This window comes from Synchytrium microbalum, assembly GCF_006535985.1.
Source record: "Synchytrium microbalum strain JEL517 chromosome Unknown SmJEL517_scf0003, whole genome shotgun sequence".
NCBI classification, from domain to species: domain Eukaryota; kingdom Fungi; phylum Chytridiomycota; class Chytridiomycetes; order Synchytriales; family Synchytriaceae; genus Synchytrium; species Synchytrium microbalum.
In genome coordinates this window covers 708700-733104 of record NW_022158352.1, presented here as the reverse complement: position 1 = coordinate 733104, position 24405 = coordinate 708700, and the positions used below count along the sequence as shown (strand labels likewise).

Here is a 24405-nt window from a genome sequence, read left to right as displayed (position 1 = left end):
ATGAATGGAAGAGATTACGGGAAACGTTGAAGTATTCTCCCAGTGACGTTCTTTACTGCATAAAACCAGTAAAAGACACTTACAGATCCTACCAGCAAACGAAGCGTTATGACAGCAACATATCATTCATTGATCACAAGCATCACATACCTTTAGGAGCCATCGGCAAAGACAGCAGATACGTAAATGGCCCCAACCATCCATCAGGAATGTAGAATATGGGTTCATTACTATAAATAGTCATGAGAGCCATCTGGAAGATCCACATGAAAATCCACAATCCCCATGAGACTTTGGCTTCGAATGATGCTCGTGAGGATGATTCTGATTTGGCTGATTGTATAGGAATAGAATTGAGACTGGCTGTTCTCTCTTGAGAGCAAAATTCACAGTATGCTCGTACATAGTTCTTCAAAGTCAGCGACCTTCTTGTCGAGAGCTCTTCGTATCTTCGCCCATTTTGCGAATTCGTCCTATACGATGAGTTAAATACACTGGTAAGATCACGGTTTGGTTCCATTCATTAGATGCCTGAGCAGCAACAATTCATCAACCCCAACAAGATGTTGAACTCACTTGAGCACTTGTGTTTGTCAAATCATGTCTGAGAGTCAGTACTTCCTTTTTCAGCGTGTGTATCTTGTTGGACGCGTCAGCTTTGAATATCCTCTTGTAGACTTCAAACGTCTAAGACGTATTTGGTTGGTTAGAACCAGTCCAAACATACTCATGCAAAATCACGTACAGTTTTGCCAATGAGAGCATAACCTATATGCTGAAATATCTGTAATAATACTGCACATATTAGTACGGTTACTATAGCCGCCACCATTTTCTCTCCCTTCCTTTATTTGGTGTTTTGAAAAACACCACAACGTTCCATCAATTCATTCAACCCATTAAGTGTATTATTCAATATTAGTACAGTAACGCGTACAACACGTAAGTGCGTTCCATCTACTCTTATAATTACTAGTCCATTCTCACATTCACTGTAAACTGACGTACTCGCATTCGCAGCGCAGTCGACACCATAACATGGCATTAAAGATACCCAAAACTGGATTACCCAATTTGCTCAAGGATGGATACAAGGTATATTATTATCCTGCATTATTCAACACCGTCAATCATCCCTTCCACCTATCGCTGGTGTCAAAAATCCAAACATTAACATTCAACCACACATTTTTCAGCATTTACAAGGATTGGACGAAGCCGTTTTACGAAACATTGCTGCTACAAGAGAATTATCCCAGATTGTTAGGACTTCGTTAGGACCAAATGGTATGCAGCCTATGATGGATGATGATGATGCGAAAGATCTAGTGTTTGGATGCAAAAAACATGCTAATATGGAATTCTGCATTGCTCACCGCCTGTTCTATTATAGGACGAAACAAGATGGTGATCAACCATCTTGAAAAGCTGTTTGTTACAAATGATGCCGCAACAATCATCAAGGAATTAGAAGTCGTTCATCCTGCTGCAAAGTTGTTTGTCATGAGTTCGCAACAGCAAGAAGCTGAGGTGAAAAAAACAGCAACTAAACACGCCATTATAATATGCAATTTATCACTCACACCATTTGTCATCTTAATAGCAAGGAGATGGAACCAACTTTATGATTGTATTCGCTGGTGAATTGCTACAACAAGCTGAGTACTTGTTGCGTATGGGCTTGCATCCTTCTGAAATCATTGATGGTTTTGATGTCGCATTCAAAAAGACACTCGAGTTACTTGAAAGTATGTTGCTTATCCGAATATTGATCCTATCATTGTTTTTGTGCTCACTCTTGCATACTCTTCAACCATAATAGCAATGTCAGTGGACAAGGTCTCTGACCCAAACTCACCTTCCGAATTGACCAAGATTGTCAAATCAGCAATCTCATCTAAACAATATGGCTATGAAGACTTTTTGACAGAGCTGGTTGTCAAGGCATCGTTGGAAGTCATGCCCACAAAAACTGCCCAATTCAATGTAGACTCTGTACGAGTTGTCAAGATCTTGGGTGGTAGTATCCATGAGTCTACTGTGGTTAAAGGGATGGTCTTTGGCCGTGAACCTGAGAGTAAGTCATTTGTTGCTTTACGTTCGTTCAACAATTGTGCAAAAAAAAAACGAATCGCCCTGACGAATAAACGAATAGGCGTGGTACAGAAAGCCTACAAGGCCAAGGTTGCCATCTTCTCTTGTGGATTAGATACTCAAATCACAGAAACCAAGGGAACTGTCTTGATTAAGAATGCCAATGAAATGCTCAACTTTTCCAAGGGTGAAGAAAAGCAGCTGGAACAGGTAAGCGAAAAAATGCTTTACCGAAGGCCAAATTCACAACGTAGTTGATGCTCAATCCATCGTCGTCCCTTCGAATAAATAGATCTTTATTGATATCGCTGCTACAGGTGCCAAAGTCATTGTCACTGGTAGCACTATTGGTGATATGGCCATGCACTTTATGAACAGATTGAATTTGGTTGTCCTCAAAGTACCATCCAAATTCGATCTCCGACGTCTATGCCGTGCAACGAATGCCACAGCTCTCACACGTCTCGGCCCACCAACTGCTGAAGAAATGGGTTATGTCGATGTATGCGAAACCGTCGAAATTGGCTCCGACCGTTGTACTGTATTTAGACAAGAAGAAGATTCATCCAAGACTGCTACTATTGTTATTCGTGGTAATACCATGAATGCTCTAGATGACTTGGAACGTGCTATTGATGATGCTGTAAATAATGTCAAGGCTGTATGTAAAGATGCTCGATTGTTGGCAGGAGCTGGTGCGTTTGAAATTGAAATGGCCAAGTCCTTGTCTTCATTTGGTGACAAGACTCCTGGTTTGGATCAATACTCTATTCGTAAATATGCTGAAGCTTTGGAAGTCATTCCCAGAACGTTGGCTGAGAATGCGGGCATGGATGTGAGTTGCATAGTTTGAATTTGATTTGATTTCTTATTTTGCTGTCTGGGGTTTACTGACTGCTTTTATTTTTCTTTAATAGAGCACAGAAGTAGTATCCAAGTTGTATGCTGCCCATCACGAAGGCAAGACCACTTATGGTGTCAACATTGAGGTATGCTATAGTCGGTGCCACTTCTCAATCGAAAGTCACCGCTGATAACTTTTTTTTCTCCCCACCTACTCTTCAACAGTCTGATGACAATGGTGTCATGGACTCTGCAGCTAAACTAGTCTTTGATGCCTTGCCAATTAAACGAAACGCCATTCGTCTCGCCACAAATGCCGCATTGACCATCTTGAGTGTGGACCAAATCATCATGAGTAAGCCTGCTGGAGGTCTTGCACCTAAGAAACAAGGCGGAGATTGGGATGAGGACGATTAAAGGTGACTGTTTAGAAAAAGGTTGTATATATTATAAAGGATCGCGCACTCAGAATCTTGAAAGAAAGGTATACAATATATTGCTTTACACATGCAAACAATGAGGGATTTATTTTGGTATGAGTGTTTTTATGACATCCGTGACAGCTTTAGCAGTAGCTAATCCAGCTGATATTGTGTCTGACATTGCTTTCATGACTTTGCCAGTATCCTTTGATGAAGTCGCATTCACTTCTTGCATCACAGCCTTCACTTTGGCGACGAGAGCGTCACCGTCTAGCTGTTTCGGTATGTATCTACTTGAAATCCATTCAGCTTCCCTGGCTTCCTGTTGGGATTTAGTCTCTTCTTTCGCAGCTCGGTAAGCTTCAGCAGCTTCTTTTCGTTTCCTACAGGCCAAAAAAGACATAGACTGAGAAAGTCTGGATTGAACCTCTCTTCAAACCATTGAATTGCCTTGGACACACTCTTACACGACAGCCTTTTGCAATATAGCCATAACACTGGTGGCATTTGATGCTCCAACTGATTTCTGTGAGTATGTAATGTCTGAAAGTAGAGACTTGACGATAGAAACGTTGTGGTCCTTAGCCTTCATCAGGGCCTTTAGATCTGCTTTCAGTTTGCCGACAAGTTCTAAATGTTAAACGTTGGTAGCTCAGTGAAACTCAGGTGCTTCAATTGATGATTCAGATACGATGCAAGTCCTGTGGTGGGATAACACGGATGCACTTCTTGACCACCCTGGTCTTGAAACTCGAGACTGCAGAAAAAATGCAGAACGATCTGGACATACCATCATTAAGCGATCCAGAACTTGATGGACGTGTCCAATTCAGACGTGCGATGAGTGCTAGTCTTGTTAGTGGTCTTGCTGACCTGTATAGTGCAAACATTGTGTTTTTGGAGTTAGTGAAAGCTCTCAGAGCTAGTGAAAATGAAGGGTGCGAGTAGTACTACAAGTCATCGTCAATGTTCCGGACGCGTAATGGGGCCTCTTTGACACGTTTTCATCTTGCCTGTCATAGATCTACCATGGGGGTGCTTGAAAGTTGTAAAATCACGTTCGTTCGACGCGAAATGAAGGCCTTATTTCATTTCAGATTGTAACTATTTAGTGGTGGAATATATTCAACTCTCGTCACCTACTCGCTGTGACTTGGAATGTCTACTTGACACTTGACACTACTCGTTTCATTTGTTCAGTTTTACAGATACAGTATATACATGAGCGCAGCAACATCAATTCTTCTAATTTGTGGACGTGGACGTATGGCATAGGGCGTGGTAATCATCCACAGTAAGGTCCCTTTCACCACATATCTTTGAAAAGAACTGTCGTCAAATGACCCTTTGACATTTCTTTGTATCGAATCCTAGAACTAACTCCCTTTTCTTCGTTTAATCAAGCTGCGATCTTGTTGCTCTACTAGTCAAACATTAGAAACAATCATCTGGGCTCCAGCCCACTTGTTGGCCTAGCATCCCATTTGGAGCATCAAACGAAAAGTCAAATAATTTTGAATGTTCCGTGGATACAAGGGAGGGCGTACGGCTCTAATTGACTCATCATCCAATAACCAATGGTATACAGACCACGTATGTACTCACTCATTCTCCTCGTTTCTTCCCGTCGTGATCCTGTATGCAAATTGACAAAACACTTGGTTCCACTCTTTAGAGAAACGAAGCGGTCGTGGAACAAGACGACTCGGATGACGAACCTGATTTTCAACATGACGATGATGAGGAGGATTTCCCAAAGTTCCGTGACTGGACTGCTGAAACGCCTGCCATGTCTCGGAAACTTGATCATCATGTGGTGAATGGTAGAGATTTATCCCCACGTTTACCTCCGATCAGTAGTATACCGCCCAGTTTCGAACCACCTGCTAGTAATAATTATAATGTATCCTCATCACCATCGTTGGATTTCGACACTGAACTCAGCCGTAGTCAATCGCTCGTCGACTCTAAAACCCACCACCAGGATCATCATATTCAACCACCAGTTCGTAAAGTAGAGGCATATGCTATCGCAGATCAATCACGCGCGTTTGGTAATTATATACCAAATATGACGCCGACATTCTCGGATTTCGTTACGCATGATGATCTGGATGCGTTGCTGGCCTCCTTCCAAAATACAACACCGGCAGTTGTGAATGGAGATAGTGGGATTAGTAGTAATACTAGTAGATCGCCACGTAATGGCGGAGGAACTAGTAGCAGTAGGTCACCACGTAACGGAAGGTCTCCTTTACATTCGCCACGTATCTCACCACGTAGCTCACCACGGGTCGGTCATGTATCGCCCATGGAATCGTTGCTGGCTCCTCCTCGAGCCAAGCCGACGTTTCAGTTTGCTACTATAGATGATCTTCCAAATGTAAATGAGACGGTAGCTGTGGAATCTAGTACTAGTGGACGACGATATGATAGTGCTATAAATCTATATGGAAGTAGTGCTGAATTATCCACCTTCAAGAAAAGTAATAGTCTGCTCGTCGAGAATGTGGAAGACGATGGTATACTGGCAGAAAAGGCAGAGGAGGAAGCAGAGGAGAAACGACCTCTACTTGCTGACTTTAAGAGCCTTAATGACTTAATGAGTCGAGACATGGATGCGATTGCTCCAGTCTCTGAATCTGTTCCCGCTTCTGCTTCGCCAACCCTTGATTTACCAGAAAATCCCAGTCCCAGTGAACAACAACCAGGCAGACTGAAAAAATCTCAAAAGAAGAAAAAGAAGAAGAAATTTAAAGTCAGAAAGCCTAAAGCTGCTAATAGTGGTAACCGAAATGCTGGTGAAGCAGATTCGGATGGTGATGATGTCGAGGGACAAGAAGAGGAAGAGGGAGGTGATGAGGATGATGAGGAAGGAGATGCTAACATGGATAGTTTCGAACAGGATGGACGACCTCCTATAGCACGACAAGGACCAAGTCCAACATCATCTCAAATACCTTTTAGTAGTAGTAGTAGTAAAAGTCCTAAAAGTAATAATAGGCCATCAGCACCTAATAGTAAAACACAGTCACCTCATCATCAACCCAAGAGTAAATCACCACATCACATCGATATCCTGCCACCCGCCAACATTAGCAAATCATCATCAGCATCTAGTAGTAAACCATCTCAACAACACCAACCACACCAATCACAACCTCCTTCGACTTTAAAAATTCAGCACAATCGACTCTCTATTAAAGTACATCCTGATTCAAAAGACTCAGCACCGCCATTATCCGCACCACCATCCACCGTCGCAAACAATCTCCCTATACCGACAAACACCATCTTATCAGCCAACGATGTCGAGACGTGTGAAACCATCTTGCTGACAACATCAGAGCTGGTACCATCATCCTTGTATGGTGTGATTCTAGACACTTTAGTGAACAAACTAGGATATGAAGTCGAGTCTCTCTCACGACGGTGTGTGAGACCATGGGCATCTCAACCGAAAGATCGACGTGACATTGTTACGCGCGCAACATTGGCTATTGTAGTATCTAGACGTAATGATACAATCTCTGTCCCGTTGACTTTGGAGGCGGGACTGTCTGAAATCCATACTAGGTGTTTGGACGTCTTGAATGAACCTGGATTTAGTTATAGTAGTAGTAATAATAACAGTACATCAACAAAAGCCCTTCTTAATTCCACTCCCTCGCATATAATCTCAACCGCCCGAGCACCGAAACGTGACAAGACAAGGAAGGATTTAGATGTCCTGTCTGCTCTACTACCACCACCATCACCACAGAATCGAATAGGTCAACAAAACGTGGTCAATACGTGTATTGAAGTGCCACAAATAGTGTTTGTGATGGCCCGAATGCATATTGCCATACCGCTATTACGCAAACTGATTGAACCATCAATACCTTCCTCGACTACGCGGCCACCAGTCTCAGCTTCAGGAGTACAATATGTATCTAGTAATAGGTTTGAGCTGCTGGGTATTAAATGCATACCTTGTATAACGCCTGCGCATGCTAAACTACTGACACCTTTTGAGGTTCATGAACGGCAATGGGCTTCTAGTTTGGAAGTGTTGACTAGTAGTGGTGGAGGAAATGGTGGTGAGCAGCGTTGGATGGTGCTTGCTTTACGTCGAATTGGAGCTTATGATTATCTTGAAAAAATTACATGTGAGTGGTCATACTCGAGATCAAAAAAACGGGGGATTGCGACGAGAGAATGAACACCAATGTCTTTTCAACTTAGCGTCATTGATTGAATCGCATAAACCGCCAGCTGGAAACAATTTGATCAAGACTAGTGCAGTGGTTGGGCTTTCTGACAAGGATTTAGCTCGACTGTCGATACTGAGCACTTCATCTCCTGACATGGCATTACAAGCTCTGACCTCCTTCTTCCGTGATGTGGAACTGCTACCAGGCGATCCATCGGAATGGGAGGATGTAGCATGTCATCCAATTGAATACTTTTCTCATCCTGTCGTTCTTCAAAATGTTACCCTTGCTGCTCCGTTACTGATGAGTGCAGTTATCATGGACAAGAGAATGGTAAGCGGTCATGGCTTGGAACTTATATATTATTTTGTCGCCCTTTACCAACGTTCAACATTCTCCTACCTAGTTTCCATCACTTGGCAAAGTATTAGCTCGCATTCAACGTGAAGGATTTGTCTTGACTGGTCTTAAACTGTGTCGAATCAGCGCAAACATGGCACAAAAGTTTGTTGCTAATGCAGACGATCAAGAACGATTGACGCCTACTCAACGTGATGACTTTATGCGAAAATTGACTGATGGACCTGTCTTGTGTGGTTTGATTTCTCGAGAAAATGGTGTTAGAAAGTGGTTGGACGTTTTGGGTGAGTTTGGAAAAACCAAAAAACTAAGCCACGTTCCTTTTCATTGCATCTTATTCCATTGGGCAATTTAGATGATGTATATCTGAAATCAGGAGGTCTTCCACTACAAGTTGGAGATGCTCTACCCGATCCCATGCCATTTGGATTGTATGGATCTCCCAGTTTCCGTGCTGCTCTGAATCAAAAACAAGTCTTGTTCCCAGAAGGACCACCTGTGGATGCTTTGAGTCATATTTGCATGAATCGCGTAAGTTCCCTCTTCACAAATCGTGACGCATGAGGCCTATTGAACATCTTTATGTTGCTTTTAGTATATGCGTAAAATAGTTCCGAAAGCTCCAACGGATCTACCACCACCTGGCCGAAAATGTTATTCATTCCTGACTCCTCGAGGTCCGAATGCATCACCTTCTGGAGAAGCACAACTATCATGTGTGCTCCTGTTACCTGTCGAGACGACTTTTGAAAAGATTTTGGCTCAATGGGCCAAGATTGTTGATTGTATTTTAGGCACAACGCCTCCTACAAGTGCGACGGCCACTAGTACTGCATCTGGTGGTAGTAGTGCTGCTTCATCTTCCCGGCCTCCTCGACCACAAGAATCACAACAACAGCAACAGCAGCGTGGAAGGGCTTCAAGAGGAGGAGAACGTGAACGGGGTAGAATACGTGAAACCAGTTCCAGTACTCGGGCTAGTGATGATACCGTACAAGACGATGATGAACAGCAGCAGCCTTTCAAATTGATTGCATGTCGACTTGTCATTGTGCGCGAAAACGTTGCTGAGGAAGTGGCCAAATGGAGTGCGATATCGAATGCTGAATGGGGTGCGGTTGGTGCTGGTGTTCCTGTTGAGATGACGGTATGTGTCCTACTACTTTCAGATTTTTTGTCGATTCTGCTTTGAATGGTGATTCTAACCATTACATTTCCTTAGATGCGAAATGGACCGACTCTCATTCTGGCTCTTGAAAAAGAAGGTGGCTCTGCTCCAGCCATGTTGAATTCCAAAATTGAACGGTAAGATGCCTTGTTGAACATGGATGATCCTTCAGGCATACTGATTATGCACACTTTGTAGATTGGACAAGTCCTTGGGTAAATGTATTATTGCAACACAATCACACGATGAAGCCCTCAAAGTGCTGCCAGATTTCTTTGGTGACTTGCATGGAAGTACATTGTATCGAATCAAAACGTAAAACTGGATTATGGGAGTATATGGGGACTTGTTGTTAGGGAGGTTGCTTTTTATATATAGCACATCTGTAAATAGCAAGGATCTATAGTAAAAGAATTAAGTTTACATGCATTGATTGAAACTCGATGTTCCAAAGACATGTCAATACTTGTCCAATACGTGTCAAAAATACGAGAACTAGCAATTACTGATTTATCAAAAGCGAATGGTGCTTCTTTCGTGCCTTTATGCGGTGAAAGTGGTGCTTTCACGTGTGGTTTACTGCCTTCATGTGTGTTTCCCCTCGTCCCCTCACTTTCGCACCACACTTTTTCCTACCAGGCGAACGAGGTACGAATCAAGCACTACAAAAATACCATTTATATACAAATCTATTATCGCAAACGATCTACCCACACCTCATCACTCTATCTACTAGTTGAAACCGCCTGAAATCAATATTAAAAGTTAATCTTTTTCCGGAACCTGAGTCCCAAATATGTCGACTGCAGCCAACAATCGCTGGTACAGCACCGCGGAAATCGCACGCCATAATACCGAGAAAGATTGCTGGATAATTGTCAATGGCAAGGTGTGTGTCTGTTTTCAGACTCAGACATCTTGCACAATGTTCATGCACCAGATTATGAACGAAGTTTGGAATTTGCTGTGGGTCGAGAGAGGAGGGATCGGGTGGAGAATTGGTTGAAACTTGATATTAGATCAGTTGGAAACATGTCGTGTTGTCTGTATGATTTTTGCGTGTCAAAAAGACTTCAAACTGACCCTTCAATGATAGGTCTTTGATGTCACTTCTTTTTTGGACGATCACCCGTAAGACGTCATTGCGTCTGGCTCTGGTCAAACTTCTGTTGTTGTTAATATGACCTTTTTTCGCATTGTATAGAGGAGGAAAGAAGATCCTAGTCAAAGTTGCTGGTACTGATGCCAGCAAGCAATTCGCTCAATTCCATAATCCCTCTGTTTTGGAATCTCATGCCGCTAAATTGCTTGTTGGGGAAGGTATGCTCCAAAAAAGGAACCTCTCCCACCGTCATATTTGCTTTGCTGACATGTCATAACTCATTTTTTGTAGTGGGCGAGGCTCCGGCCCCTAGCGCTGTTGTTCCAGCTGGCAAAGACACGTCAGAATCTGAAGAACACGATGGTGAAGAGCAAGGGTACTTTGGAAGTTTGGCTCCCTTTGTTGATCCGTAAGTTTGTTGTTTGTTAAGGTTAGAAGGACATTTAATGGGGTTGCTGATATGACATCTTGATGTTTAGATACTGGTACCAAGATGTATGTGATTTCTTTATCAGGGGTATTTTGTCATTGTTTTCGATCCGACCTTTTCCATATTCCTAGTGGTACTCTCCCTACTACAACGAATCCCACCGACGAGTCCGTGCAGCAGCCCGCAAATTCACAGAAACTGAAATCATTCCAAACTCTTTCACGTGGGATGAGAGCAAGCAGATACCCAAAGACTTGTTTGTCAAGGCTGCTCAAGCTGGTATCTTAGGATGTCTTGTAGGTCATCCGTTACCCATTGACTGCTTGCCACCATACCCATTGTGCGGTGGAGTCAAACCTGATGAGTTTGATGCCTTCCATGAGTTTATCATTTGTGATGAGTTGTCACGATGTGGATCTGGAGGTGTTGTTTGGGCGCTTGTTGGTGAGGCGGAATTGCATGTTGAAATGAAATGAACAAATCAGCTCATATGGGGGGTTTTTGCGTTTTAGGTGGATTTGGTATTGGTTTGCCACCTGTTGCTCAATTTGCAACCGAAGAAGTCCGAAAGCGAGTTGTTACTGAGTGCATGTCCGGACATAAGAACATTTGTTTGGCAATTACTGAGGTTGGTTAATTCGTCGTAGTTGTTGAGAACCGGTTGCGTCGTGTGCATTGAACTCTATCGCATTTTTTGGTGATAGCCATATGCAGGTTCTGATGTCGCTCAACTAAAATGTGAGGCCAAGAAGACTCCTGATGGCAAACACTACATGTGGGTGAAAGAACTCGTCTTCATGTTCTTCTTTTACCATTTTTTTCGCCCATACTTGACCAACTCGATTGTATTTCGAAACAGCGTCAATGGAATCAAGAAATGGATTACCAACGGAGTGTTTGCTGACTATTTTACTGTCGCTTGTCGTACTGGTGGTGCTGGAATGGGCGGAATCAGTTTACTCCTGATTGAACGTTCATTCCCTGGTGTATCTACTCGTCAAATGCAATGCTCTGGTGTATGGGCTTCTGGAACTGCTTATGTGAGTTGCAGTATCCCTGGACATTCGTGGTTTTTTTCGCTTGTCTCACTCGCCTTACCCAAAAACACAGGTTACATTTGAGGATGTCAAAGTGCCTGTGGAGAATCTTATTGGAAAGGAGAACAAGGGATTCAAAATCATCAGTGAGTTCAATTTTTCCTTCCGACAATTACAATAGTTAAACTAACGTGCGTCACGCAACTGATAGTGAGAAACTTCAACCATGGTATGCAGCATAGCTGACCGTCTCGGTTTTTTTGTTGCCCTCAATCTAACGCAACCAAATGAACAGAACGTATGGGTATCGCCATCCAAGCTACACGGTTTGCTCGTGTCTGCTACGAAGATGCTCTCCACCATGCTCACAAGCGTTCAACTTTCGGAAAGAAGATGATTGAGCATCCAGTCATTCGTCTCAAGCTTGCCAATATGAGTAAAGGAATTGAAGCTACTCATGCATGGATGGAACAATTGCTCTACCAAACTACCAAGATGCCTGAAGATCTTCAACCTTTGCGTCTTGGTGGACCTATTGCTTTGTGAGTGATTGTTGAACTTTTGTTGTGCCTTTGTTGACCCACACATTCTCGGAGACTGACAATACGAGCAAATAAATATTCAGGCTTAAAGCGCAGAGCACACAAATTTTCGAATTATGTGCACGTGAAGCAGCTCAGATATTTGGTGGTCTTGGTAAGAGCTTTTAGAGGAAAAAATAATGTGGAAGAACTTCGCGAAGATTAACTTGAACCATCACTTAAGCCTACACTCGTGGCGGTCAAGGAGAACGTGTGGAAAGATTGTATAGGGAAGTAAGAGCCTATGCCATTCCAGGTGGATCAGAAGAGATCATGTACGTTTAATGTTATGTTGCTCATATGAAATTGCGGCATATGAAGTCATTACTAACTTTAAAACACTTTTTAAATAGGTTGGATTTGGGTATCCGACAATCCGTTAAAGTTTCTCAAGTCCTTGGCGCCAAGCTCTAGATTAGACTGCTTCCCAAGACGACTGCTGTTATTTGATGAGTGTTTCTTTGTAGATGTTTGTAAGTGTTTTCGTGGCTGGTCAATGGAGTGAAGAGGGCGTCATGTTTTTTCCAAAGATATTTTCAAAATAGAATAAAGGCATCAAGAGTGACATATTGATATGAACAACGCGAAAATGAACGTTGTTTCTCGACGTTAGCGACTTTGATCTGAGTTTGACAATATTGGGTGGCTAGTTTCAAAGACAAACGATTAAACCACGCACCACACGAGTCTAATATTAAAGTCGTAGTCAGTACACTCAGTTGGAGCAAGAGTCACTCCTTTTATATACCTAGTTTGGTCTCTCTCTTTGGTCTCCGAGAATTCACGTATGGACAACAGTCTTCTCAAGCAGATTGAGAATGGCAGGAAACTCAAGAAGGCTGTTACAAATGATCGGTCCGCTCCTATTGTAGATGGTAAGATCTCATAGAACTTGTATATGGATGATGCTGCTTTGAGTGATTTAGGCATTGTTTGTCCATCAATTCATAACATTTTGGGAAGTTGTATTGCGGGGTGGAGAAGTGATAATGGAAAGGAGTGCATGGTCGCAAATATTGAATTGCTGCTCGGAGATTCGCTATCAGTTGGCCTGAATTCGATAAGAAATATGGTCGGGTACAAAGAATATTGGCATAGGCCGTCAAAGTAACGGCACTTCATGAACGAGAGATATTATTCATTCCAGTCTGGTTATCTATCGAGATACTGCTATTCTTCCTATTTGAAATACGATAATTGTGATCTCGGATCTCGTTGTATCGGTCACTTGGTTAAGCTTCCTTCTTCATTTAGCAAAAGCTGCTGCAGCTGCAGTTTCAGCAATACCAATGGGTAGACCTGGAGGGGGAGGAGGAGGCGGTGGTGGAGGAGGTGGAGGAGGCGGTGGAGGAGGTGGCGGCGGAGGAGGAGGAGGTCCAACTGCTCCACAATTAGGAGGACTCTTTGCAGGTAATGAATTGGATTCAATATGAGTTAAGGCAATAGAAGTGTTAATACGCTCACAACAGGTGGAATGCCAACATTGAAAAAAGCTGGTGGAGCTGCTTTAGGTCGAGGTGCGTTCCTCTTGTTCAAGCGTTCTTCTCTTGTCAAGACAAACAGAATTTTAATTCGTAATTTACCCTATAAACATCACAGTTGAAACACCATCATTTACACCACCGCCAGCAGCGCCAAGGCCTTCACCACAACCAACATCAAATGGTCCGCCACCACCACCAAGAATGCCAACATCGAATGCTGGACCACCACCAATAGCACCCAGAGCACCTCCAGCTCCCACACCACCACAACCACCAGCGCGTTCATCACCAGGTCCGTCTATTCCATCAAGACCCTCAAGTAATTATGACGTTGAATTGGATTGCTTGATCTTCATTTCATCGTATACCAACCCTTGTTTTTTGGGCAGCGGGTGCACCATCACCTCCAGTACCGTCTGGATTTGCCACTGTAAGAGGAAGCGCTCCTCCACCACCTGTTAGATCAGCGCCTCCACCCCCACCTCGTGCTTCGGTAATGATTGGCCAGACACTTTTTTTCGCTTGATTTATTTTAATTCTGACACTTTACGCATACCTAAGGTGGCAGCACCAGATAACATATCAATACCAGCACGACCAGGCGCTGGAATGCCCCGGTCTGTATCAGGGCCAGTGACGAGTCCACCATCAGGACCACAATATGAATATGAAATGAATGGACGATGGAAGTTTAGAACAGATCTACCAGCTCCGAGAAGTTGGCCCTCAGGAGCTCCTGCTGGTAGTTATGATAATCATGGTAGTAGTGGTGGATATGGGAATGGCAATGCCAGGAGTCCCATGGGACCACCTCCAACAGCACCACGAGGAGGAAAAGTCGCGCCTCCATCATCTGGTGGTGGTAACAGTAAAGATGTATCTAGATTTGTGGATGAGTCCTTATTGCGTCTGCAGAATGGGTTGGATCAAGCTATTGCTAGGAAAGAGTTTGGGAAGTGTGCTGATTTACAGTCTAGAATCGAGGTAGATATTTGCAACCATTTAAAGTCATTGATTGAGTCTTTGACGTTGCGGGTTTTTTGCGCTTACAAGATTCTGATCGACTCTTTTCCCTCACTCACAGGCAGTAGAAAAGTTAAGAGATTCTCTATCATCTGGATATGATGTCTCTGCAGAGTATAGAAAAGTGCAAGACATGGTTCGAGGATATGTATGATGAGGCCAAGACAGTGTTTTTATTATTGTAGTCTATGAGCTTATAATATAAGACACACTCTATGAAGTCAGATATACGGGTTGTATGAGATGTATGGAACTGTTTCAGTTAAGTCTATCCACGGACATTTGCTGTTTGAGGTTTGCTAGTGTCTTGATCTATGGCTTCTATATGGGAGGAGCACACACACAGTGTGAAGGAGGTCCTGAGTCAGGAAAAGATTGTGAAAGTGGGTTCAATGCCAATTACTGCCGTCTTGTTCTTGTCGGTGCACTATGTCCTGACGAGAGGGATCCGTGTCGTTCAATATCGTCAATCAAGATCCCCACCAAAGGAGCGGTTTTTTCCAGAGCAGCACACAGATCTCCACTACATGATGATCCAAGGAACTTGACGACATTGAAAACGGCCTTGATACGAGGATGTCTTGAGACTGAGTTCGTGCCGTTCGCGTCAAATGTAGGCATCGTTGATGACCTGGCTGAGCGCGTTTTCAGAGAGGAAGCGTACAGATGCTTCAACAATTCACTAATATATATGAAATGGAGATGAAATTTGTTAATATAATGATGCTTTGGAAAACGTGATTTGATTCTAACTTCAACAAAAAACTTACAATGACGATCACAACCAAAGACACGAGGAATCCACACAGGTCGACAATTGGATGATTATTATATAATGCAGGAGCCTATATTTGCTCACGACGTGGTCCTGTTCAATCCTTTTCGATATACAGATGACGAGAATGCTTATGGCTTTTTGAAGCAAGCTATAGAATTGGTTGAAGCTAATGGAGGAAGAGTAGTGACAAATCAGGATGAAGCTACTGTCATTGTCACTCGTGGAACTGCTCCATCCAGAATTGCTGCTTATATGGACATGAGAGGTGTAAGTCACTGCTGAAAAACTTGATCTTTGTCTAGATTTGTTTATTATAGTAGAGTAGAAATAAGTTGATCACTTTTAAATTCATATTTTTAACCCATTTTCATTGCTATATCACTATAGTTCAACCTTCCAGTCGTCAGAGACACTTGGGTTTTTGAATCCTGCAAACGAAACGTTCGCATCCCAACAACTGACGAAGAATACCGAATAGACATGAGCGGACAAGTTATGCATGAGCCAGTGTATTCTGCTCGTGATGATCAAATCCGCAGAGCTCGTGCCAAACGTCATCAACCGACTGTTTGGACGAGCTTCTTGTTGTCTGATAGCAGAATCGATGCTCTGAAGGCTCTATTTGGAGATGATGTGTTGGAAAATATGACGGGAGTCGTGTCTGTAGATGGCGATACTCGCAGGAGTGGTGTAAAACGGAAGAGCTCTGAACAGTCGTCAGGTATCGACTGACAGCTCATCATATCTAGAATTCACAGTTTCTCACCTGCTATTTGGTCTAGTTAAACCCAACCGCAACAATATAGATAATAGTAAGAAATTCAAGTACGACGGTGGTGCCATTGTCATAGATAGTGACGATGAGGACACATCACCTCCTCCTCCCAAGAATCCGACAAGACGACGTACTGAATCCCCCAAGACATCTACGGATGGTATTATGGCTTTAGACGACGACGATGAAAGGGCAACACTCCCACCACGACTACGAAGCATAAAACCCAGTAGCAAAAGCAGCAGACGAATAACAGTAGACGACAATAAACTACCTACCCAAGCGGAACTCCTGGACAGGTTGTCTGCAAAGCATGGAGCTGAACATCCTTGTGTTAATTGGGCTTCTTTTGTCGGCAAGGTACATCCTATCGATCTCTTGCCTCCATTGTCTCCTCAGACGCATATGAATGATGTTAATGACGATGAAGACGATCAGCCTCCGTTATTTGTAGTGAATAGTGATTTACCAGGTCCAAGAACTCAATCGCCAGATCCAGAACAAGCACATTCTGAATCAGACGATGGTAGTGAAACCGAAGATTTGGCTAAACCGTCTACTTCGTCGTCGAAGAGGAAACCCAGTCAACAACAGCACCAACAACGTCATCATCAACATCATCGTAAAGTAGTAAAACACAATTCGGATGATTATGATACAGATCAAGAAAAGGAAGGGCTTGTTGGTAGTGGTACGGAAGAGGGCAATAGTGATACTGACATGACAGACCACAATTCAGACAGTCTGTTGCATCCTGATTATGTCAATGTGAAATGGGTTTGCTGTCGGCCACACAAACTGAATCATTTCAATAAGGGTATTGTTGAAGAATTGAAGGTGAGTGTCTGAAAAGAGCATGGGTGGTGAATGTGCTCCTTCTTTCGCCAAGTTTTGCGTTTCATACATATATGTATATTTCGTGGCCGCTAAGTATCGTCTCTTTTATTAAACCGACCGATAGCTCCTTGAAGACAAACGCAAACTCACCGGAGGACAACTGAGAAATGCGTTGAGCTATCATTTGGCGATAAGTGCCCTAATAGTAAGTTGTACACCCAGAGTGAACTTTGACCTGTTACTCTCTCTTTGCGATATTAGGGTCTCTAACAAGATATAAGGGTCTCTAACAACTCTTCGTTCTCATTAGTCCTATCCCAGGTATAAACACAATGGACATTGGTACACTCTTCAATGTTTTTTTGGCTTTCTAACATCATCCTTTTCAAAGGGAAATCACAAATTGGAGGGAAGCTGCAGCAATCAATGGAATTGGACCCAAGATTGCATCCATGATCAAAGTATACCTGGAAAATGGAAGTATACCTGAAGCCAATAAAATTCGAAAAGATCGAAGTTTCGATGTCAAGAAACTGTTTATGGAAGTCTTTGGTGTTGGTTCTACAGCTGCAAGGAAGTGGTATGGTCTTGGGTTTCGGTATGTATCTCAACAGTTTCGAAGAAGTTTGTGATTGTACGCTATTTCTGAGCTTGGGTTTTTTGCTACTTTGTGTTTTAGGACTCTTGAACAGGTTCGAGAAGCTGCCGAAGCTCACCGTGTCAAATTGGTGTGTGCAAGTTCTCTCTGCTTGTCCTGTGTGTCAATTGCTCGTGTCTTAATAAGTCTTTTTGCCTCACTTCAGACCAAGGATCAAATGATTGGACTCAAGTATCATGATGACTTTATGCAAGAGTAAACATGTTGTTGCATCCTACTTTCTAGTTTTTCCCCCCATCGGCCTTGCAACAAACACACTAAAATATCATCTTTCCACTTTTCGCACCAGTATGAGTCGTCCAGAAATTGAAGAAATCATTCGCATCTTGCGTCGAGAGCTTGACGAAATCTCTGTCGAGATTATGATTGTGCCCGTTGGTTCTTATCGACGAGGCAAGCCATTATGTCGTGATTTGGATGTTATATTGACTCACCCTGATGAGGATATTACTGATACCTTGCTGGTGAGTACTACATGCCTCAATATCCTGCTCTCCTTTTTGGTTCAAATCATAAGGTTCATTTACGGACTGACTGATTTCTTGTTTCTCATTTCCTTACAGGAGGATTTCGTTGCAATCTTGACTAGAGCAGGACTAGTCAGCGACGTCATGAAATTCCATCATGGATCAACGATTCTTGAAGATCAATTAGGAGAAATGAAGTTCGCTCCAGATGCCAAAACGCACAGTTTTGATCGATTGGACAAGGCATTTATTGCATTCAAACATCCTATTACTGGACGTCATTTTCAACTTGATGTTATTGTTTCGCCTTATGAGATTTACGTAAGTGGTCTAAGACTGCCAAGAAAAGTTGAAACCCCAATCAAACAAATGGTTAACATTGCAATTTTACTCTCATAGCCATGTGCAATTATTGGATGGACTGGTAGTACTCAATTCGAAAGGTGAGAGTACCTGTAGTTTCAATTCCTTGCAGTACTTTGAACTTAATTTCTTGACACCGTTTTTCTCTCATAGGTCCATTCGCGACTGGTGTAAGAGGGGCAAAGCCGGTAAAGTGATGCATTTCGCATCTCATGGGCTGTTTAATCGACATACCAACAAGAGTAAGTACTGATTGGTTATGAATAGCCAGCTTTCGACGTTTTGGACGTGTTGGAAGCTTAGATCGAAAGTGTAACACTTGTTACTGGATCGTTTAGGAATTCACGTCAAGTCTGAAGAGCATTTTTTTGAGTTGCTCAAACTCAAGTACTTGACTCCTGAAGAGAGAAACGCTTGAGGGAGGGTGGTTGGAAAGGGAAGCTTCCAAACGACGTCTACTGTATACTGTATATCAATGTTATTGCAAACGTGTAGAAACATATTTTAAAAATGTACATCAGTTAAGCAAATTAATTTACACGTTATTTGATATCTCTTGCCTTGTCAAACACGTGTAGGAAGTAGCTCTTAAGCATCATTGGCATCGCAATTCTTAAAAACACAAGCAACAATATGAGCAAAGCGTCCGGCATAATCGAGCTTCCAACACCAGATGGTCAGCGGGTTATTCCTGCCAGTAGACGCGCAGATGGATCAGTCCGCAAAGAGCTACGTGTTCGAGCTGGTTATACCCCGCAAGAGGATGTCGGTCGCTTCACCACGTCAAAAATCGAGTCATCCAAAGCACCAGCAGGATACATTCCCGGCCGAGGAATAGTAGAAGCCAATGCCAAGGCTGAGAAATCTGTCGGACAACATGTATACCAGTATGATGATGGTGGTAGTGATGAAGTGAAATCAAAGTCTGCCAAAAAGAATGAAAAGAGGAGGGCTGCTAAGGCTATGAATGGGATTACTGCGAGTGTGGGATCTAATGATGGGGATCATGATGATGTGGCGTCAAAGGGGGCAGCTGTAGCTTCAGTGTCGAGTAGTAAACCAACAACCACAACAACAGCAACACCTGGAACCGCGTCAGCACCTACTTCAGCAGCAGATACAGAAAAGAAGATTAAAGCTCTGAAAAAGAAACTTAGACAGGCTGAACAGTTGCGTGATAAAGGGGATCTTGATGCTCTGTCGCCTGAAGAACGTGATAAAGTCGGCAAGATAAAGAGTATGGAAGATGAGATTGGGGAGTTAGAGAGTATGGTGAAGCAGCTTGGGATATAATACGTGGTGGTAGTAGTGGTGGTTGGTAGATCACGTACAAAAACACACTTTAAATATAATAGTACATTTTGCCATGTAGAAGAAGAGTTGACGCGTAATAACATGTAATGATTGCTATGCGGTTCATATAGGCACGTTCCTCTCACATGTTGTCCATGTTGTAGCCTCTAAACTCACCACCTTTTTTCAAAACACCACCAGAAATCACACTTTTCTCCAATTTTGTTTGCGAATGTCAAGTCTGACATATTGGAGCCCGTGAATTAAGCAAGCATGACAGCTGTATCAGAGGCCAACACCTATGGTAAGCTCGTCGCATATCAATTACTATATCATGAAGCCTGTGCTGCTGGTTTCAAGTTCGAAAATCTTGTTTCGAAGTGTGTGATTTGATGCTGTCCTGTTTCGATATGACGATATTGAGCAAAGCATCAAATTCCGTGCTCTAGAAAATATACGTTACTGATAGTAACACTATCGTCCACTCTGCATAGACTTTCTGTTCAAATTTGTGATTGTTGGACACTCTGGATCTGGCAAGTCTGCACTGCTGCAACGATTCGTTACGCATCAATTCAAGGCTGGGTCTTCTCATACTGTATGTGGAGATTGAAGCTTGAATGGTGTTGCTGTTTGGGTATTGGTGTGATGGTTTTGGAGTTGGGCTATTGATCATCACTAATCCTAATGGAGATTTTTTGCTCAAAGATCATAAGAGTTGCCTTCTTTCTGAAACCCATTCTTATTGTGTGTAGGTTGGCATTGAATTTGGATCAAAGGTGACCAAAGTTGGCAACAAGTCAAGTACGACATAAACTGCGTTTTGTGTTTGGCCTGTGAACAAACACTAAATATCTTATAAAACATTCCCTGACATCCCCTTGTACCTTTATAGTCAAGTTGCAAATCTGGGATAGTGCAGGTCAAGAACGATTTAGGTACGAAGTGCATTCCGTCATGGTGCATATCGTTTTTGCTCTGGTCACTCACAACAGAATGTTCTTCCCAACTTTATCAAAACCAGAGCCGTCACAAGGTCCTATTGGCGAGGTGCAGCAGGATGCCTCCTAGTATACGACATTACAAACCGTGAATCCTTCGAAGCCTTATCAATATGGTTGGATGATGCCAAGTCACTGGCAAGTCCTGATGTTGCTATAGGTAATTGCATGGTTTCATCACTGTTAGGTGTTTTTTTCCGGCCACGCCAAATGGAATCACCCCAACGAAAAAAAGACTACAGAATTTTCCTGATAAGAATTACCTGCGCAAAGACTCATCACTCGTAACATTTTCCCTTATATCCCAACTAGTACTAGTTGGAGCCAAAGTCGACATGGAAGAATATCGCGTAGTCTCGGTTATGGAAGCCAACACGTTTGCTCAAGAACATGGACTCATGTTTGTAGAGACTAGCGCCCTTTCTGATGAAAATGTGGAGGAAGCGTTTATGAAGGGTGCTAGATCTATACTACATCGAATTGATACAGGTATGAGCGTACTGTTTGAGTTTATGAATCCGCATTCTGGTCTAAGGTTCATGATTCTTTTGTTGTATTCTTTCTTGTCCTTCACACTATGATGCTTTTGCTTGACGCAACACTTGTTTTATCAAACTATTGTAGGAGAGATTGATCCAGACAGGTTGAATTCAGGGATACAGTATGGCCAAAGTGCCATCAGGACACTGCCAAAGGAAGTGAGCTCGAATCGCTGCTGTGGGGTATATTGATTGTCTGTGTTTTCGAAGGAATCGTACAACCACTCTGCAGCTCTTTTTTCAGCTCGCAACCCCACCCAAACTACAATATAAACTAGAAACCGCAACCACCCTTTGCATATACATCCATTTTTCTTAGAAAAGTCAAATATATTTGAGAGTATAGTAGTAGAGTATACTTAGACAAGAGTTTTTTTGGTAATGTTCTCTTATATTTAGTTATTCTTTGCTATCTAAAACAGCAAAAAAAGCAAAATGACAAATGTGGGGGGAAACTAGCGACAATGAATTTAAAATAACACCCTTCGTTTCATCTTCTCCGTTTTGCATTCCATGTTTGTTGTCGTCGTCTAGCTTTATCTATATTTTACGAAGGGGGTGGTATTTGTGTTTTATAGTACGCATGTGTTGTTGTGGTGGATGTTGAGGTTGGATTTTAAAAAAGACATACGTGTATAACCTTATAGGGCATACTTGTACGCTTGGTAATTATCGGCATTTCTTGACAAGATATCTACTACCGGACCTAGAAGACGTACAAACGCCTTTTTACCCAAGGTAGCACACTTCAATCGACCACTGGCTTTGATGGTAGCAGCTCGTGGTTTGTTGGTCAGCAATGCCAATTCTATTGGGGGTATAGTTGGGTTTTTTTGGTGAGTTACAATAGTCTGAATCAAATGGAAACGACTGCGTATTACGACGATTCTGATACAGAGCATCTATGTCCCATAAAGAGACGACTGTTCTTCCTGCCATCTCATAATGCAGCGCGAGTAATCTGAAAACAAAAAAAGGTCCCAATCCACAGACGAATACTCACCACCAAAGTAATCACCCTTCTTCAGCGATGGATATTGAGACTCGACACCATTTTCATCCAATTTAGAGACAGCAGCTTCACCAGACTCGATAATATAAAAGTTTTCACCGACATCACCCTGTTTTATAACAATGTCACCATCTTGGAAGGTAACAGATTCCAAAGCATCCGAGATCTTGTGTCGTTCATAAGCTTCTAGAGATACAAGCAATGGGACTTCTTCCAAGAAATCTTCATACATGCGACGCTTCCTAGACGTGTTTTCCATCAAGATACGACGGAAGGTGACACGATCGAGTGCCCATAAGATACATTCTGAAGTGGCAATGACGGTAGCGGCACGAGGAGCATTATACATTAGAGCTAGTTCACCAAACGAGCCACCAGGACCGTATTGGTATACTTTGGCAGCTGGCTGTCCGTTACGGGATACGAATACATCCAATGTACCTGTTTCAGCGACATAAAAGAAGTCACCTACAGCACCCTGTCGAATGACTTCTTCACCAGTAGCGACTCTCTTTTCAGCCATGGCGTTAATTACATCGACATATTGTTCCTCGTCCAAGTGACGGAATAAAAAGTTTTGTTGGATTGCAGCTTCAATACGCGATCGTTGTTCAGCGGTTTTGGGGATTACGACTTTAATCCACTCTTCGTTTGTGGGAGTCATTGATTCGGCGGATACGGAGGTTCTGCGACCACGGTTTGTGTATGATGCAGGTATTGAGGATGCTGGGAGAGCACCTTGGGCATCAGTAGCTTCGTCTTCGTAGTCGTCGTCATCGTCGGGGAGTTCGTCGTGGGCGTCGTGCGCGTCTTCGCCATCGTCGTGGTCATCTTCTAGATGCATCTCTGATGAGTCTGATGCACCTTTTGCTAGATGGGTTTGAGAGGTTTTATCAGTTGTTGATTTGAGATAAGAGTTGACCTGGAGGGCATGTTGCAGTTGGCTATTCGCCATCGTATGGTGATGATCCATCCGATTCAATCACGATCGACCGAATTGCGATTCGACAGCATTCATCCTACTATACATACAACAACAATATGTGCATGTATGCATACCTTGTTGATCAGCCAGTTTGGTGGCAAAGTAATCAGCACAGAACTGTATGATATTCTTTGGTTGAGAGCGCAAGACCTCTCTATTCAAATCCTTTAGCAGCTCCGGGAACTCCAATGGCACAGTGTATTGAGAGTACTGATCAGCCATTAAAGTTGGAGACTAAAGAAGCGAGACCCTTAGCCTATGAAGACAGTAGAATTATAAGAAATCAGATCTAATCTAGTATTTGTCTGTATTCGTCTCCGTGGTGAAGTGATTACGCGCCCGAAAGCATGACCACAAAAATTGATGTCTGGCGTTTGCCCACATATGACTCTTGACGCAGGTCTTGTAAGAAGCTACCGAGACGCCCATATGCCATGACAGCTCACTAAAATATGGTGATCCGCCAATTATAGTCTCTCCTCTCCAGCAACATGCACTGTTCTCACAAAACAAAAATACCAATGTGGACACAAGCGAGGCCTCGACCAATTGGCAGTACAAAACAGCCAAATATCCTATATGACGACATACCTTTTTATGAGTATGTAATGAGCAGATAGTTGCCTTGGATATGTGTTGTCTTTTTTCCCTTCAAACTTTGCTGCTTAATTCAAGAGCGCCAATGGAAAACCAGAGACCTAAACGATCAAAAACCCCCAAAAAATGTTGCCATGACCCTCTTATCGCGAGAAAGCCAATCAATTGTCAGCAAAAATCACGTAAACAAGACCACATAGGGCCGAACTGCCTCGTGTTTTGGTAACTCGATCGCTCTTATTCTTGACTTGCAGTCAATACTTGGCATAAACGCGTCAATTCGCTTCCAAACGCTTGGAAATACCTTTAATCATCAATATAGACTATAGACTCTGATTCACGTCTCCTTCCCATCATACT

At 42.8% G+C, this 24405-nt stretch overlaps 9 protein-coding genes across 9 annotated transcripts; 6 read left to right on the top strand and 3 right to left on the bottom strand.

The window, feature by feature from the left end:
- Positions 1–14: 14 nt before the first annotated feature.
- Positions 15–832, bottom strand: SmJEL517_g00971 (uncharacterized protein; the record flags this gene model as incomplete). The annotated part of the gene is made up of 5 exons (XM_031166899.1): positions 15–88; positions 151–333; positions 404–473; positions 577–687; positions 746–832. 5 exons carry the CDS (start codon positions 830–832, stop codon positions 15–17), a joined length of 525 nt encoding a protein of 174 aa, XP_031027013.1.
- Positions 833–1038: 206 nt separating this feature from the next.
- SmJEL517_g00970 (uncharacterized protein) lies at positions 1039–3354 on the top strand (the record flags this gene model as incomplete). Its single annotated transcript, XM_031166898.1, has 9 exons — positions 1039–1095; positions 1197–1287; positions 1394–1530; positions 1604–1748; positions 1823–2077; positions 2156–2304; positions 2387–2929; positions 3012–3083; positions 3163–3354. 9 exons carry the CDS (start codon positions 1039–1041, stop codon positions 3352–3354), a joined length of 1641 nt encoding a protein of 546 aa, XP_031027014.1.
- Positions 3355–3462: 108 nt separating this feature from the next.
- On the bottom strand, positions 3463–4249 carry SmJEL517_g00969 (uncharacterized protein; the record flags this gene model as incomplete). The annotated part of the gene is made up of 3 exons (XM_031166897.1): positions 3463–3742; positions 3827–3989; positions 4150–4249. 3 exons carry the CDS (start codon positions 4247–4249, stop codon positions 3463–3465), a joined length of 543 nt encoding a protein of 180 aa, XP_031027181.1.
- A 628-nt stretch (positions 4250–4877) lies between these two features.
- SmJEL517_g00968 (uncharacterized protein) lies at positions 4878–9402 on the top strand (the record flags this gene model as incomplete). Its single annotated transcript, XM_031166896.1, has 8 exons — positions 4878–4952; positions 5035–7510; positions 7587–7888; positions 7962–8199; positions 8271–8446; positions 8511–9062; positions 9138–9220; positions 9282–9402. 8 exons carry the CDS (start codon positions 4878–4880, stop codon positions 9400–9402), a joined length of 4023 nt encoding a protein of 1340 aa, XP_031027180.1.
- A 477-nt stretch (positions 9403–9879) lies between these two features.
- On the top strand, positions 9880–12647 carry SmJEL517_g00967 (uncharacterized protein; the record flags this gene model as incomplete). Its single annotated transcript, XM_031166895.1, has 14 exons — positions 9880–9972; positions 10180–10214; positions 10288–10403; positions 10477–10594; positions 10665–10680; positions 10747–11059; positions 11128–11243; positions 11320–11655; positions 11726–11798; positions 11864–11881; positions 11948–12194; positions 12278–12348; positions 12418–12508; positions 12587–12647. The coding sequence occupies 14 exons, from the start codon at positions 9880–9882 to the stop codon at positions 12645–12647; spliced, it is 1704 nt and encodes a 567-aa protein (XP_031027189.1).
- Positions 12648–13020: 373 nt separating this feature from the next.
- SmJEL517_g00966 (uncharacterized protein) lies at positions 13021–14894 on the top strand (the record flags this gene model as incomplete). The annotated part of the gene is made up of 7 exons (XM_031166894.1): positions 13021–13108; positions 13488–13643; positions 13703–13750; positions 13833–14036; positions 14107–14210; positions 14279–14701; positions 14802–14894. The coding sequence occupies 7 exons, from the start codon at positions 13021–13023 to the stop codon at positions 14892–14894; spliced, it is 1116 nt and encodes a 371-aa protein (XP_031027188.1).
- A 4357-nt stretch (positions 14895–19251) lies between these two features.
- Positions 19252–19911, top strand: SmJEL517_g00965 (uncharacterized protein; the record flags this gene model as incomplete). Its single annotated transcript, XM_031166893.1, has 1 exon — positions 19252–19911. One exon carries the CDS (start codon positions 19252–19254, stop codon positions 19909–19911), a length of 660 nt encoding a protein of 219 aa, XP_031027187.1.
- A 273-nt stretch (positions 19912–20184) lies between these two features.
- Positions 20185–21643, top strand: SmJEL517_g00964 (uncharacterized protein; the record flags this gene model as incomplete). The annotated part of the gene is made up of 7 exons (XM_031166892.1): positions 20185–20215; positions 20406–20509; positions 20667–20715; positions 20807–20849; positions 20936–21072; positions 21225–21401; positions 21537–21643. The coding sequence occupies 7 exons, from the start codon at positions 20185–20187 to the stop codon at positions 21641–21643; spliced, it is 648 nt and encodes a 215-aa protein (XP_031027186.1).
- Positions 21644–22092: 449 nt separating this feature from the next.
- SmJEL517_g00963 (uncharacterized protein) lies at positions 22093–23670 on the bottom strand (the record flags this gene model as incomplete). Its single annotated transcript, XM_031166891.1, has 3 exons — positions 22093–22259; positions 22455–23333; positions 23523–23670. The coding sequence occupies 3 exons, from the start codon at positions 23668–23670 to the stop codon at positions 22093–22095; spliced, it is 1194 nt and encodes a 397-aa protein (XP_031027185.1).
- Between the last annotated feature and the right edge of the window lie 735 nt (positions 23671–24405).